At 40.8% G+C, this 15,303-nt stretch overlaps 1 protein-coding gene across 2 annotated transcripts; it reads left to right on the top strand.

Annotated features, from left to right (window-relative positions):
- Window positions 1–7,507: 7,507 nt before the first annotated feature.
- Window positions 7,508–15,230, top strand: LOC135482485 (solute carrier organic anion transporter family member 2A1-like). Of its 2 annotated transcripts, none has more exons than XM_064762550.1 (10): window positions 7,508–7,792; window positions 9,048–9,699; window positions 9,853–9,939; window positions 10,157–10,384; window positions 10,656–10,820; window positions 11,186–11,387; window positions 11,817–11,967; window positions 12,432–12,586; window positions 12,870–12,934; window positions 13,543–15,228. In XM_064762550.1, the coding sequence occupies exons 2-10, from the start codon at window positions 9,072–9,074 to the stop codon at window positions 13,884–13,886; spliced, it is 2,025 nt and encodes a 674-aa protein (XP_064618620.1). In that variant the 5' UTR covers window positions 7,508–7,792; window positions 9,048–9,071; the 3' UTR covers window positions 13,887–15,228. The 2 variants fall into 2 exon arrangements, with proteins under 2 accessions (XP_064618620.1, XP_064618619.1); XM_064762549.1 differs by lacking the exon at window positions 7,508–7,792 and adding an exon at window positions 8,454–8,654 and having other exon boundaries at window positions 13,543–15,230.
- The last annotated feature ends 73 nt before the right edge of the window (window positions 15,231–15,303 follow it).

Below are 15,303 nucleotides of genomic sequence, written 5' to 3'. Positions count from 1 at the left end.
ATTTCAATCGCCGAAAAAAATCACCCGATGGAAAAATTTGGGCTGATATCGAGAGGGTTCCCTGTCACAAATACCTTTTACCTGGTAACTACCGTAATATTGTGACAGAGTGATACGCAGAAACGGAATTTCAATCGCCGAAAAAATCACCCGATGGAAAAATGTGATATCGAGAGGGTTCCCTGTCACAAATATCGTAATATTGTGACAGAGTGATACGCAAAAACGAAATTTCAATCGCCGAAAAAATCACCCAATGGAAAAATGTTGGCTGATATCGAGAGGGTTCCCTGTCACTAATACCATCACCTGGTACCTACCGTTATATTGTGACAGAGTGATACGCAAAAGGCGGAGGGAGACAAGGACTTTCGTCTTGTCCGGAGGTCACAAATACCTTTTACCTGGTATATACTTACCGTAGTGTTGTGACAGAGTGATACGCAAAAACGAAATTTCAATCGCCGAAAAAATCACTCGCTGGAAAAATGTGGACTGATATCGAGCGGGTTCTCTGTCACTAATACCATTACCTGGTATTCCGTTATATAGTGACAGAATGATACGCAAAAACGAAATTTCAATCGCCGAAAAAATCACCCGATGGAAAAATATTGGCTGATATCGAGAGGGTTCCCTGTCACTAATACCATCACCTGGTATATACCGTAATATTGTGACAGAAGGAAACGCAAAATGTGGAGGGAGTCAAGGACTTTCATCTGGTCCGGAGGTCTGGTCAGCCACGAAATTTCAATCGCAGAAAAAAATCGGCCGATGCATATATGCGAGCGGATAGCGTGAGTGTTCCCTGTAAAAAATCATTAACTGGTACCTATTGTAATATTGTGACGGTTGGATACACAAAATGTGTAGGGAGATGAGGACTTTAATCTGGCCCTGCGGTCTGGTCAGCACTATAAACGACGGAAAAATGTGGGCTGATATCGAGAGGGTTCCCTGTCACTTATGCCATACCGGTATATTGTGGCAGAATGATACGCAAAAACGAAATTTCAATCGTCGAAAAAATCACCCGATGGAAAAATGTTGGCTGATATCGGGAGGGTTCCCTGTCACTAATACCATTACCTGGTACTTATCGTTATATTGTGACAGAATGATACGCAAAAACGAAATTTCAATCGCCGAAAAAATCACTCGACGTAAAAATGCGAGCGGATATCGGGAGGGTTCCGTGTCACTTATACCATTACCTGGTATATACCTGCCGTTATATTGTGACAAGAGTGATACGCAAAAACGAAATTTCAATCGCCGAAAAAATCACTCGATGGAAAAATGTGGGCTGATGTCGAGAGGGTTCCCTGTCACTAATACCATTACCTGGTACTTATCGTTATATTGTGACAGAATGATACGCAAAAACGAAATTTCAATCGCCGAAAAAATCACCCGATGGAAAAATGTGGGCTGATATCGAGAGGGTTCCCTGTCACTAATACCATTACCTGGTAACTACCGCAATATTGTGACAGAATGATACACAAAAACGAAATTTCAATCGCCGAAAAAATCACCCGACGTAAAAATGCGAGCGGATATCGAGAGGGTTTCCTGTCACAAATACCATTTACCTGGTATATACCTACTGTAATATTGTGACGTGGGGGGATAGAAAATTGGTGTCCTCCTGAAAAACATCTCTCATCGAAATTAAAAGCGCCGGGAAAAATATGCGTGTGTCCATAGTTTTAAATCTTTAGATAAAAATCACCCGACGTAAAAATGCGAGCGGATATCGGGAGGATTCCCTGTCACTTATACCATTGCCTGGTATATACCTGCCGTTATATTGTGACAAGAGTAATACGCAAAAACGAAATTTCAATCGCCGAAAACATCACTCGATGGAAAAATGTGGACTGATATCGAGAGGGTTCCCTGTCACTAATACCATTACCTGGTACTTACCGTTATATTGTGACAGAATGATACGCAAAAACGAAATTTCAATCACCGAAAAAATCATCCGATTGAAAAATGTTGGCTGATATCGAGAGGGTTCCCTGTCACAAATACCTTTTACCTGGTATATACTTACCGTAATGTTGTGACAGAGTGATACGCAAAAACGAAATTTCAATCGCCGAAAAAATCACCCGATAAAAAAAATTTGATATCGAGAGGGTTCCCTGTCACTGATACCGTAATATTGTGACAGAGTGATACGCAAAAACGAAATTTCAATCGCCGGAAAAATCATCCGATGGAAAAATGTTGGCTGATATCGAGAAGGTTCCCTCAGTGTCACAAATAACTTTTACCTGGTAACTACCGTAATGTTGTGACAGAGTGATACGCAGAAACGAAATTTCAATCGCCGAAAAAATCACCCGATGGAAAAATGTGATATCGAGAGGGTTCCCTGTCACTAATACCGTAATATTGTGACATAGTGATAAGCAAAAACGAAATTTCAATCGCCGAAAAAATAGAAAATTGGTGTCCTCCTGAAAAACATCTCCCATCGAAATTAAAAGCGCCGGGAAAAATATGCGTGTGTCCATAGTTTTAGATGTTTTATTGAGGCTTACTCTTATCATTTCCGTCGTCCATATCATTATTACAAAAAGAGTCGCATGCAACCGTAACTTGTCTTTTTTAAGTCTTACTGTTGCACCCGAGAGAGCAAAGCAAGCGGTCTTTTTGCGTCTTCCTGACTGTTGCAACCGAGACAGCAAAGCAAGCTGTCTTTTTGCGTAGTAAGAATTCCATTAATCAATTCAAGTTATGATCTCTGTGTAGTAGTATCAGCTCATATTTTCATTTGAACTGCAATCTGTTGGTCTTGTAGTATCAGATACCAGTATGGTATGAACTTTTACGGTGGTCTCTCGGACTATTTGATCACATTCACCACCTCCCATGAGAAAGCGATGCCACAGTCCAAGAGACCACTGGAGACACATCTCAAGAACACCAAACCCTCCCCCATCCCAGACACAGAAGCTGAAACGCTATCCAAAATTTTATTAGTATTGCACACTGAAACAAAATGAACAGGACGAAATTCACAAAGAGTTAATATCAGTAACCTCCTATCGTATCCTAATTGTGCTTCCTTGACCTGAAATGACACCGAAACAAAACCCAATTCTGTGATGTCAATTTCATTAAATGACACCACAGAACTAGATTCTGCTTCCATCACATGGCACTGGCTGATGTTCCCAATAACAAAAACTAACAATGACTAAGGGTCATTCCCTGCAGTATCAAAGTCTGCCTCTTCTTTGTTTTAAATGTTATGACCTATATTTCCTCTCACGAAGTGAATAGCAAGGCATTTATGTTAATTTACAACTCCAACTGCCCAGTTCGATTCCTTGATGTGTCCTGGTTACATCAAGGTTTCTTGTAGTAATTAGTTTTTGGGAACTCACATTTAGGGAGCATACAATATTTGTCCCAAGGCTGAACAAAATATCCCACCCACCCTAAAACATGGGAGGTATTATAGTTTGTTTTTATAACGACTTCATTCAGCCTTAGAAAATGTGCAGTGCAAGGGCTGGGGAGTGAGAAAAAATAAGCCTGCCTTAAACTCCCTTAAGTCTTCTGTGAGGATTTCTCCTTGCCATCTTCTGGCCGACTATTCAGAAATATCGGGAAATCCATACAACATGGCGTGCAGACAACGCAATTGAGCACGTTTGTGTTGGCAGCTACAGTAGCGGTCAGCGAGCTCTGCGTCATCGGTCACATAAAAAACTGTTTTTGATTTTGTATTGGGAACTCATTACTTATACGCTTAAAAATATTAAAGGCACAACTCATTACGGGTTTTTTCTCTGCTTTACAGACATCCAGTGATGACGTTTAAAATGAAAAAAGAGCAAAAGTGAAGAAGTGATGCAGTTCCAGACATGAAATTTGTCAGTCCTTACAAACAAATGCGAACTAAGGATATCATGTTGCTTGGTATAAATATTTTACTATTTAATAATGTTGTTATATTTATACTCCGTGGCACCACCACCATCACGGACATCATATTTATTATACTCCGTGGCACCACCACCATCACGGGCATCATTATATTTCGTATACTCCGTGGCACCACCACCATCACGGACATCATTATATTTCGTATACTCCGTGGCACCACCACCATCACGGACATCATTATATTTCGTATACTCCGTGGCACCACCACCATCACGGACATCATTATATTTATTATATTCCGTGGCACCACCACCATCACGGACATCATTATATTTATTATATTCCGTGGCACCACCACCATCACGGACATCATTATATTTCGTATACTCCGTGGCACCACCACCATCACGGAAATCATTATATTTATTATACTCCGTGGCACCACCACCATCACGGACATCATATTTACTTTGTATTTACACCAAGCAACATTTGAATAATATAATATCATACTTATTGCAATATCAACTCCTTCACTTTGGCAAATCATCTTGCAATAATATAATCAAAAGGAACAATTAATTTATTAAAGGTGTATAGAGCCAAAATCCACTTTAAATTATCAATGACACTTTACAATAGACGTGACAGTCTAGAAGAAGGTATCAACAATGGCAGCAAGCAAAGACAAAGGATTTAAGATCCAGTTGTTGCCTTGGTGCCAAAAAAATATTAAAAAGAAAAATGTTTTCATCCATTGACTAAACGTATAAGAAGAAGAAGATTCACAGATCAGGTGACCATTTACTTACAAATACACTTTGAACCATGTGTACAGAAAACCAAATATTTCAAGTCAGCTAATCTGTTTACCTCACCAATGAACATCTTTGATCTCTGGCCCAAACTCAGTCTGAAAATGATAACAGTAAAATCAGTTTGAAGGTTGAACATTTAAAAGGGGATTTCTCATCGACGTGACAACTGACTTCACGTTAATGCCAGGACAGTTTGTTTTCGAAGGGCAAGTCTTTCATGTTCAAGACACATCCATCTCATTTAGACAAGAGGACAGAAGTCTCCAAGTGAAAATCCTTCAGGAGATAATATTCATAAGGGATGAGCTCTGGTCACAACAGGAGGGTTTCCACAGACAAAAACACCCTGTCACAACCTAATTACATGTACTTAACTTACCTCGTATCCTTCTCAATAGAAGAGGTCGAGTAGGGCCTAGGACGGCATTCCATTTCATCAAAGATGTGAGCACTCCTTTTTCACTTGCATCAAAGAAGCCAAATATTGGAAAGTCGAATATAGGAATATTCATCGTCATTCGTTCAGAGGGACCAATAGGAATTCCAGAATAAGACGAGTCACATGGGGAAAGGCATTGTTCATTTTCAAATTGGCATTTCAAGTCAGTTTTTTTTTTAAAGAGTCATGATCAATTCGAGGTACGATCTGTTCCTACTGACGTTTGAGATAGTGACACAACTTGGCGGTGAAGACAATATTTCGGTGATTGAAGACAATGCCACATCCTTCTTTCCAGGCTCAAAGCTGTCCCAAAGAGTTTGACGAGAGCAGCAACACTGTCAGGTTTGGGAAGACGGGAGTCATCAAACTTGATTTAGATCCTGAAAGGTGAAATGCACCGATTCATATTAACAAGGCAATGACTATTCGATGTAAACAAACCACGACTCGTAGATAATGCCACAACCATAACCTGTACGTGATAAAGGTGCTGATAGATGAAGATGTATTGCTTTCACCAGGCCTTCTTTCTCAGCTTTTACACTTGGTTGGCAGTCTGTCCTTTTGTCTTGAGGTGACTGAATCACCATTTTTTGATGTTCACAACATGTCATTCAAATCAATTGTAGAAACACAAGAGGCACTTTCCCTATCATGATGGGGATAAGCTTTGCTGGTTAGATCAGAATCTGATGACCAATGACCTTAAAACAAAGACTATCTACTAAGGGCTGTGCTCCGACTTGTCTGCTTGGACAAAATGTATGTCTTCGTGAAGTGAAGTCAAACACTTTCTTCCATGCATTTGATACAATATGATTGCATGAGATTTTTATTTCAAAATTGGTGTGTTTTTAATCTGGACACGTCACTATACTCTGTGAGAATACTTTTTGTGGGGATAGGCCTAGGACTTTGAATTTTCCAAAAATGGCCTTACATGTGCAGGGATGGGCCTATACATTAGTATTGTATATTAGGACATTGCCATCTGCTGATTTTTCCATCAAAAATAGGGATAAATACTCATCAAAGACAACATCTGAAACACAAACAATGTAACCCAGGCCCAATTTCTCAGTTAAAAAGCAATGATTTCGAATTATTTCAACTAATAAAGAGGATGATTATGGATTTAATCTTACCTGAAAACCATCCCTAGATCTCTGTCTTGTGAAGGCTTGATATTTGGGGTGTACATTTGGGATTCCAAAGGGGTCTTGAAATTGCCCACTTCAACCACAGGGGTGCAGTTTGTAGGTATTTCCTCAACCTTTTACATCATCTTTGTTTTTTTTATTATTCAGGATAGTTTACAAGCCCAACATGTAATCACTGCTCCCTATTGAGACCCTTTCTGTGAATGGACTCTCCTAAAAAATTTTATAATCAGAATTTTAAGTTCAATTTCAGCTTGAAGTGGGGAAAATTTATGATGCATTGCAGTGCATTGAAACATTGTATTCGCATAGGCCATGCCCATGACGACATCACCAATATACCCGCATTTCATTGTAAAGCGGATGATTCAATGAACACCATACACAAAATGAAATATACAATCTGGAAAATTTCACAACAGGCGAAATTCTAGCTTTTGTTCGGCATTTTTGAGAGAACATACTCTCCCATTGACACAGTCTTTGACCCACCAAGTCATTGACATCGAACGACTGCTGCACAAACTTGTGTGACGGAGATGAAGCCTGGAGAGTGCAGAACGAGAATCGAAGAGGGACACTAGTTTTAGTGTCTAGCGTCCGTACATGTGGTACTAGCATCTGATCAAGGCCAGAACAGCTTTTGGCTAGTTTTAGTGTGCATTCAAAACTGTGACATGGTACGATCGCTGAAGACAGACAATTGCAACAATGTCACAACCTTGGTGGGAGCGGGCAGAGACAGGTGCCGAGCACGATCGAATTCGGCAATTGATTGCATGTGGCGTGGCCTTTAACATGTGGTACTAAATCTGATCCAAGCCGGAACGGCTCTTGGTCAGTTTATAGTATTGAAAGATTGCTTCGATTGGTTCGACCGCTGTAAGCAGTCAAAACCTTGACATTGGACAGTTATTGAAAACGTGATCCAATTCGACTAATTGCCTAATTGCTGGTGGCCCAGATCACTGATTTTGCCCTTGCCGATTGCTTTGGATCCCGATGCTTTACGCTATACTGCATACTGTTAGATGAATAGATGCCACACGCTTAATAAGCAACAATAATTGGGCGTTTAATTTCAGAATATTGAGGCAGTTCGTTAGGCATATATTTGACCTAGATACCGGTTTTTTTTCTCATTATAGCGCACATAATAGAATTACTAGACCCAGAATAGCTCAGTTTCCGGATCACGGGGCACAATTTAACGTTTCCCACTGAGGCTGATGTTTATACAGAAAAAACGTGAAGAGATTGCATTTCGAATTTTTCTTCGTGAAGTGTTTGAAAAGAACGCAGGTTGTGTGTTTTATTAACGTACAGCAAAGGAGAGGCGAAAGCTTCATTCAGCGTCCATGGGTCGGTCAGTGTCATCATCACGAGAAAACGATCGATAAGTTGACTCCAAAATTATAATCCATTCTACACGCTAACTGGACTAGAAGTGATTTGCTGATGTAAGTACGAGTATTCCAAATGTTTTATGGACGATTTCAAGCCAATCTTTCGAAGCTCCTGGGCCTTCATCACACGGCCGGTAAGCCCACAAAGGGACCTAGCGCTCAGCTGACACAGTACGAGGGGCAGTTTTTGCACGATATTCACATTTCCGATTAGCGCGCCTCGCAAATTAGAATAGGCCTCAAAAGGTCCGTAGTTAAAGGTCCGAGGTGACATTTAATTGTTGGGTTTTTGCAATACATGTACTAGCCATTTAGAGGGAAAACATTTTTAGCGCTAAAGACGTATTATACTGTACATCGCCAAATGTTCGCGCCTCTGACACGTAGGTTCTGTGATTAGCGAAAATTGAAAAAAGATTTTTTAAGGTACGTTTTTTATTTGGACGGAGTCCAATCAAAAAATGTCTTTCTGGCGATTTTAATTTTATTGGCGAAATCCGCGAGAAAAATTGATGCAGGTTTGCAGGATACCGGTAGGTTTTTCAAAGATTCGGCCAACAAGGCATCAGTGTCGCCAAGGTTGTTGACATCTCTGCATGTACTTGGCCCATAAAATAATTCTGGGTCAGGACTGATCCAATATAAATAACTCATATCATTTTCTCACGGGCCGTACGAGTACTTTTTAAGTAAATGTAAACACAGTCACAGTTGATAAAGAAGAACCGTTAGCCTACTTTTTAGCTGCCAACTATAGACTTACATCAAGTACATGCAAAGGCCTGTCATATATTAATCAAGAGTCGATTTTGGCACAAAAACTGGAATTTTTAGTCACCGTGTCCGCTTTTCCTACTTCATATTTTAAGTCTAAGTTCTTTTTGCCTTGCTCCCAACTGCAACAACAATGTCGCCGGTAGGTATACAAACATTGAATTTCTTCTACATGACCACAACGTTTGTTGAAGTAGAACTCCCGGTGAGCGTGACCTCAATTTTTATTAAGGCAACAATCGCCAAAATTGATCTAAATTTTCACTCCAATGTGTTCCGAGGAATATGAATCAACCACTGATGAATGATGAAACACTGATGAGGTTACAAACGTACATGTAAGACATGCACGTCCATACACTTATATCTACAGTATCTCAACGGTCAGTTAGCAGCTGGGTGCCCACACGCACGATCGGTTGACTTGAATTTAAATTGTGAATTGTCCTTAAACTAACCCTTGATACCTTCAAATTACGGACTTGTATCAAGTCCAGTTTGTATCATGACATTCACTGGTAAATGCTTTTTCCAGGATGAGCCATTTCTGACCGAAGCGATGGATAAAGCAGTTTTCCAGAAGCCGGCCCGCTGCGGGCTCGGCAAGTGTCACCCACCATGTCTTCAGGTCTTCAAAAACATCCAGAGTTTCACGTTCTTTCTGTGTATCTTTGCCGTCATGTCGGGAATGTTTCCAATGTATCTCGTCTCCCAGATCACCACAATCGAGAAACACTTTGGCATGCCAAGTCAGCGCTCGGGCATGATCGTCAGCGCAGGGGAAATCGGTTTCCTTATAACTGTTGTTTTCGTCGGCCATTTCTTAAACACGTCTCATCGGCCGCGGGTGTTGGCTGGATGTGCCTTTACCATCGGCCTCTCATCCATTCTGATGACATTACCGTTCTTCATCTACGGGACCCCGCACAAACACGATGGTAGCCAAACGGCTGAGGAATTGAGCATTAGCAACAGTGGTCAGCTTTGTCAGAGAAATCAGTCCCAGCTCGACCTTTTAGCGAGATGTGACAATGAGACCGGGGCTGGAGTTGGAAACGGAAATGCGTCATTTGGCATCTTTCTGTTTGCTGCCATCCTGTCCGGCTGTGGCGCTACTGGCCTGTGGTCTATTGGCATTGCTTTCTTGGACGATAACGCTGGCAAAAAGGAGGCAGCTTTATACATCGGTAAGAACAACGTTTTGGTGTCAACTAATGTCTCAGCCTATTACAAATTCGGGAAGAAGTTCATGCAGCTTAAAACGATAAACAGAATAGAGTATATTTTTGTAGGTTTTGACACAGAACACATCTCTGTTTTATTTTAAAATAATTTTTCAGGTATGATGTTTTGCCTTCGTTCAATTGCCCCAGTATTCGGCTTGATGTTTGGTGCTGGGGTGTCGCACATTTCAGTGGATCTTCAAGGTAAGAAGAATCTGACGCACTAGCATGCAGGGTCAGGATGGTTTCACCCGCCGCTGCACTGGCTTGCTTTTTAATGGATTTCTTGTTGACGTGCTTCTTTTAAAAAAAACTCTGGCCATCAAAACAAGAATCATCAGTTACAAGTCACTCGTATTAGTTGAATGAAACTGACCGGCAAACCACTATACCCTTCAAAAATAAATCCTCAACTTTTCAGACCACCATCTGAGTCCGGAGCATTCGTCTTGGATCGGGGCATGGTGGATTGGATTCCTAACCATCGGTGTAATAACAGTCTTCGCGGGCCTCCCTCTCCTGTTTTACCCAAAACAATTACCTAAGGCCATTGGAAGAAAGGCATCGACAGCAGAGCCTAACCTCATGAGAGAGCGGAGTCGAAGCATCGTAGAGAGAGCGGCGGAGGAGAGCAAGACATTGGCTATAAGTAAGGACAGTCGAGCAATTCGGGGTATCTTTTTTGTCCTGCAGGTACCTTGATTCAGAATTAGGCCGGCGCGCAGGAATCCACATAAATCACCCACAGCGAAAGCATCAGACTCGTAGCATTCACACTCACCACTCACCGAAATGGCACCCTAGTAGCGAATGTCACCTTCGTTGAGATTGTGAAGACAAGCATATTTATGGGTTCTTCTATCATTTATTATTACTCAATTCTAATTCGATACTTGTGTTTTCCGTTTCGTAAATTGCAGGTTTCCCCAAAAGCGTCTGGAAGTTGTTAAGGAACAGCGTTTTCCTTGTCATGATTACTGGAACTATGTTTGACGCAGCGGGTGGCGTAGGATACATGGCTTTTGGACCCAAATATATAGAGTCACAGTTCCGCGTTGACACGTTCACAGCAAACACCATTACAGGTAAGCGCAATGAAAAGGTCAAGCAACGTCCACAAATCCGTCATTAGAGATGTTGTGTAACTACGATGCCGCTCACGACTACAGCTGGTATGAGACCGATGGAAGTGTAATCTTCGAATAAGCAGTGGTGGAAACGTATTCAAGTTTACAAAGCCACTTAATCTGCATTCGCATATAAGAGAAATCTAACGGATTTTATACCTAAAAATGAAGCAAATGGAATCAAGATTGTTGGTGGCTCCTATGATAAGTCATGCGAAAGGCCTTCGGTCCTTTTTTGTTGTGAGACTTGCACATGTACGACCGCCTGCATAAGAAAATCTAGTCAAACTTTTAGAGATGAGACTTTTTCCATTTTTACCCAGCTGGAATTGTCTTGTCGAGCGCCCTCGGAATGGGTTTCAGCGGGCTGCTGACCTCACGAATCAAGAAGAAACTGAATGATCTATTCCTTCGGGCGGTCATAGCTTTGGCAGTCTGCTATACGTTGTTCCTGGGGATGATGTCGTTTGGGTGCCAAGAAGTCCAAATATCCGGATATACTAACACACTTGCTGACATGACTACGTGAGTATAGTCTGATGATATGGCCCTGGAAGAAATGGTAGAGTTATCATCCGTCATAGCCAGCGTCCCGAAGAATAGTCTAAAAGTCACCAAAGTATGAGTTACACGTACATCATGTTTATTTGCCCTGACCGGTTAAGGCCCTTCGACCACATTGAAAAAGGATTTGTTCTGGTGACCCTACAACAAAGGGAATTTAGGCCTAGTTGCGAGCGGGCTTTGTTCAAATACAATAGGCAGTGTATTGGGCTCCACCTGAATTTTTTAACCGTGGGATGAGGGGCAAAATAACGCGATGTGTTGTGCACAGTCCAAAAGATTGAACCATATTATTTTAAACTTGGACTTGGCACACGAAGAGTTATAATGGTACACGTGAAGACGTGAAATATATTAGTGTGGTGAGTTCTCGTTTCTCTGACGTTGCAGTAATTCGAGTGGTTCATTCCCGAACATCAACGAGACATGTCATCAGTGCTACTGTCCGGAGGGGCAGTATGAGCCAGTTTGTGGGTCGAATGGTGTCACGTACTATTCACCGTGCCAGGCAGGCTGTGATGCGGGAGGAAGTGACATTGGTGTAAGTGTCAGGATTGTAATTGCTGTACATGTAATTGATCTCAAAGTTAAATCTCTCCTTACGCCATTCCGTCAAACATTGTACATGTAATTTGAGTTTTATTTGAGATTTTTGATATCTGTTATCATCCATTGTACCTAAACTTCAGGATATGTGTAAAACGAAGGTGTAAGGGGAATCTGCATCACGTACATGTACATACATACACCCCCTTATCTATTAAAAGCCAAATGATGTCCGAAATAGATACTTGATACAATTCATGTTATTTAAATGCATGTTTCATTTCAATTTGTTCTCACAAAAATTTACTTGTACGGAAAGTCGGAATACATCATAAAAGCGTCAGCTTGATTGTATCAATTTCCCTTTCCCGAAGTTAAATAAACTGTTTTACATATCACCAACAAATGATTCAAAGTGAAAAATATGAATCACTATTGTCGACCCTTTTCCATTTCAAGTATTCTGGTTGTGACTGCGTCGGAGGTAATTTAACGTCCACGTCGGGGGCCTGCCCGTCTGAGTGTGGTATGATCATCCCTTACGCTGTGTGTTTGATAGTCCTCAGCTTCTTCACCAGTTTGGCAATCATGCCATTTGTCATGGTATCAATAAGGTATGTAAGCAGTTGATACGTTTCCTTCTCATTTTGTAAATTGTGAGTGATACCACGAACGAATTTCTTTTTAAAATGTCTTCCATTGGACAGTGGTAAAAACATGTAGGTTAATTGACGGAACTAGAACGAGCTTACACCATCGCGCGAAATGTGGGTGATCACACGAACTCAGTGATATGTAATTTAGCCCCAAAAAGACGAATCCACATGGCAGATGTTGTTATCATGATCTTCTATCAAACCTCCGCCCGATGCGACTGTCTCTCCATTTATCTTTTAGATGCGTGAACGAAAATGACAAATCACTTGCACTGGCGTTATTGAACATAGCCGTCAGTCTCGGCAGTAAGTGTTTACATTTTATACAACCGCTTGTCCGGGCCAGTTTGATGATTTCACCCGTGTATATTTTTGTATATGATCTCGGCACGAATTGTTGCAACTTCAAAGTGTTTGCAGAAGTTTAATCAACTGATTCTTATCGATAGTTCATTACACGAAGAAGTGAAACCAGTCTGACACAAACGATCTTGGGCGGCACAAACTTCATGCAATAGTAAGGTCACTCACGGGTTTTTGAGCTTTTGAAAAACAACATATACATGAATGCACAATGTAGAGGTTTGTTTAAAAATCCAAAAGGCCTGAAGTTTTTCTGAGATTCCGAAACCTTCTTTTTAAAACTTTGCTGCAAAAGTTCTAAGGGTCGCATAATTGCAATGCCGAAAAACCCTTGGCTCTTTTTCAGAATTCCCTAAACCTTTGACGTTTGCAGGAGTCTGACATGATTTACAAGTACATAACGTTCAAGGCCAAACAAGGGTAAAATATGAACAGATATGTCCCTTTTACTGCACATGTACATGTACTAATATTCTTACATCCATAAGATAAATGCATGTTTGCTTAAATTTGTAGTTTCCCAAACTATCCCATGTCGTGATTTGTTTCAGTCCTTCCCGTGCCTGTCCTCTACGGGTCGCTCTTGGACAGTCTCTGCCTGGTGACGGAATCCACCTCAAGCTGCAACCAGGATGAGTCTGGCGTATGCCTCGTCTACGACAATGACGCCACCAGATACAGCCTCCATGGTCTGACTTTCGGAATACGTTTTGTGTCTCCGCTATTGTACATATTGTGTTGGTATCTCTCCAGGAATATGGTGTTTGCTGGAGATGAGACGGATGAACAAAATCAGAAAATGCAAGAACTAAATAATCTCGAAAAAGAAAAAGAAAAAGAGAATGATGGAGAAATCATTGAACCAGAAACTTTAAAAGCAATCATTGCCGTTTAATCCTTTTTCTAAAGATGGTTAACTTATTCGAAGCATGTTGTTTTCTCTTCGCTTGCACAGCTGCGCTACAGCTGTTATGCTCGGAAAATATTTTTCACAGCAACAAGTTCAAACATTTTGCTCGGACGTTTCCACTTCAGCCACAACTGGTTCTAAACATTTTGTGCTCGGACGTTTCTTTCATAGTCACAAGCTTTTGTACTCGTACGTTGTTTTTGCAACCACAACTAGTTCTAGATCACACTGTATGTGACGTTCTAAACAAGTTGTACACATACTCCGTAGTCTTTGGGAATACGTTGTACGAGAGCATATAAACCGCTGGTCAAAATCGAATTTTCACAATGCTAAGTTGGCAAGGTCAACCTGCTCGCTCATCAAGCAGACGAACTGAAGTGATTTTATTTGCAGCTTTTTTTCACACGTTTCCAATGGGCTTAATCATAAGGTTTTTAAAGGACCCAGTTTTGAATCCACCTTGCACTGAAGGCCAATGTACAGACATGTGCATAGGCCTACAAATTTGATTAATCTATGGCCTTTCCAGGAATTTTATTAGATAATTCTAAAGTATGGTGACTTAACAGCATGCAGCATGGCCAGAAACAGCGATGTAAGAGCTTGGTGAAATGACATGGTATTCATATTACATGACTTTTCCCATCCATCGATGATTTGCAAAGCTTTATGCCACTTGTATAGCTAATTAAGCCTATCAGCATTATTGGTGGTGTAACTTTGGTGAGAGGTGTTTTGCTGTTGGTGCAGCCCGCTTGTGGAACCAGCTGCCACCGGACTTTCACTCACTTGACTCTATTGTATCCATCAAAAAGGAGTTGAAAACGTGGCTATTTAGAAAGGCTTTGGGGGGAGTAGCGCTTTAACATCGTATTATCATAATGAGAAGCGCTATATGAATATAGACTATTATTATCATTATCATTAAGGTGGGGCAAAGACGGGCAGTTTTGCCATGGAAAAAATTGAGAAAAAAAACGCCATTTACTCATAAACTGTAGGTGATTTTTTTCTTCAAAGTGCTAGCTTGCTCTAGCAATGACCCTTATTCACGCGTTGATATTGTTTTTGGCAGAAAAAAATCAACAGGTTTGCTTATTCCTTGCACTCAAAAAAATCCTTCGTTTCTCATAGTTAGGAAGATTTGTGAACCTGAAAGACTATCTCATACCTTCAACATTGTTTATTGACCACAAATTGACACTTGATATAAGTTAGCAAACAACAGTTTTCATCTTATTTCATGAATTGGGTTTCATATTTTTAATCTCTTCCTCTTAATTGAACAACTTAATTGCCAATGAAACGGATGGCTAAAAAATTACCATGGGCTTAATAAGCTTTAATAATGTGCGTTTAATTTCGGAAACGAGGCAGTTCGATTGGCATATTTTTGACC

Source organism: Lineus longissimus, chromosome 2 (genome assembly GCF_910592395.1).
Source record: "Lineus longissimus chromosome 2, tnLinLong1.2, whole genome shotgun sequence".
In the NCBI taxonomy this organism is placed as follows: domain Eukaryota; kingdom Metazoa; phylum Nemertea; class Pilidiophora; order Heteronemertea; family Lineidae; genus Lineus; species Lineus longissimus.
This window is presented reverse-complemented; position numbering and strand designations above follow the sequence as displayed.

Bases quoted from the DNA above. Each gene is read 5' to 3' on its own strand.
- LOC135482485 (XM_064762549.1), top strand. The intron at 10,385-10,655 runs GTAAGGACAGTC...CGTAAATTGCAG, and splicing joins GAGCAAGACATTGGCTATAA to GTTTCCCCAAAAGCGTCTGG. The intron at 11,968-12,431 runs GTAAGTGTCAGG...TTCCATTTCAAG, and splicing joins CGGGAGGAAGTGACATTGGT to TATTCTGGTTGTGACTGCGT.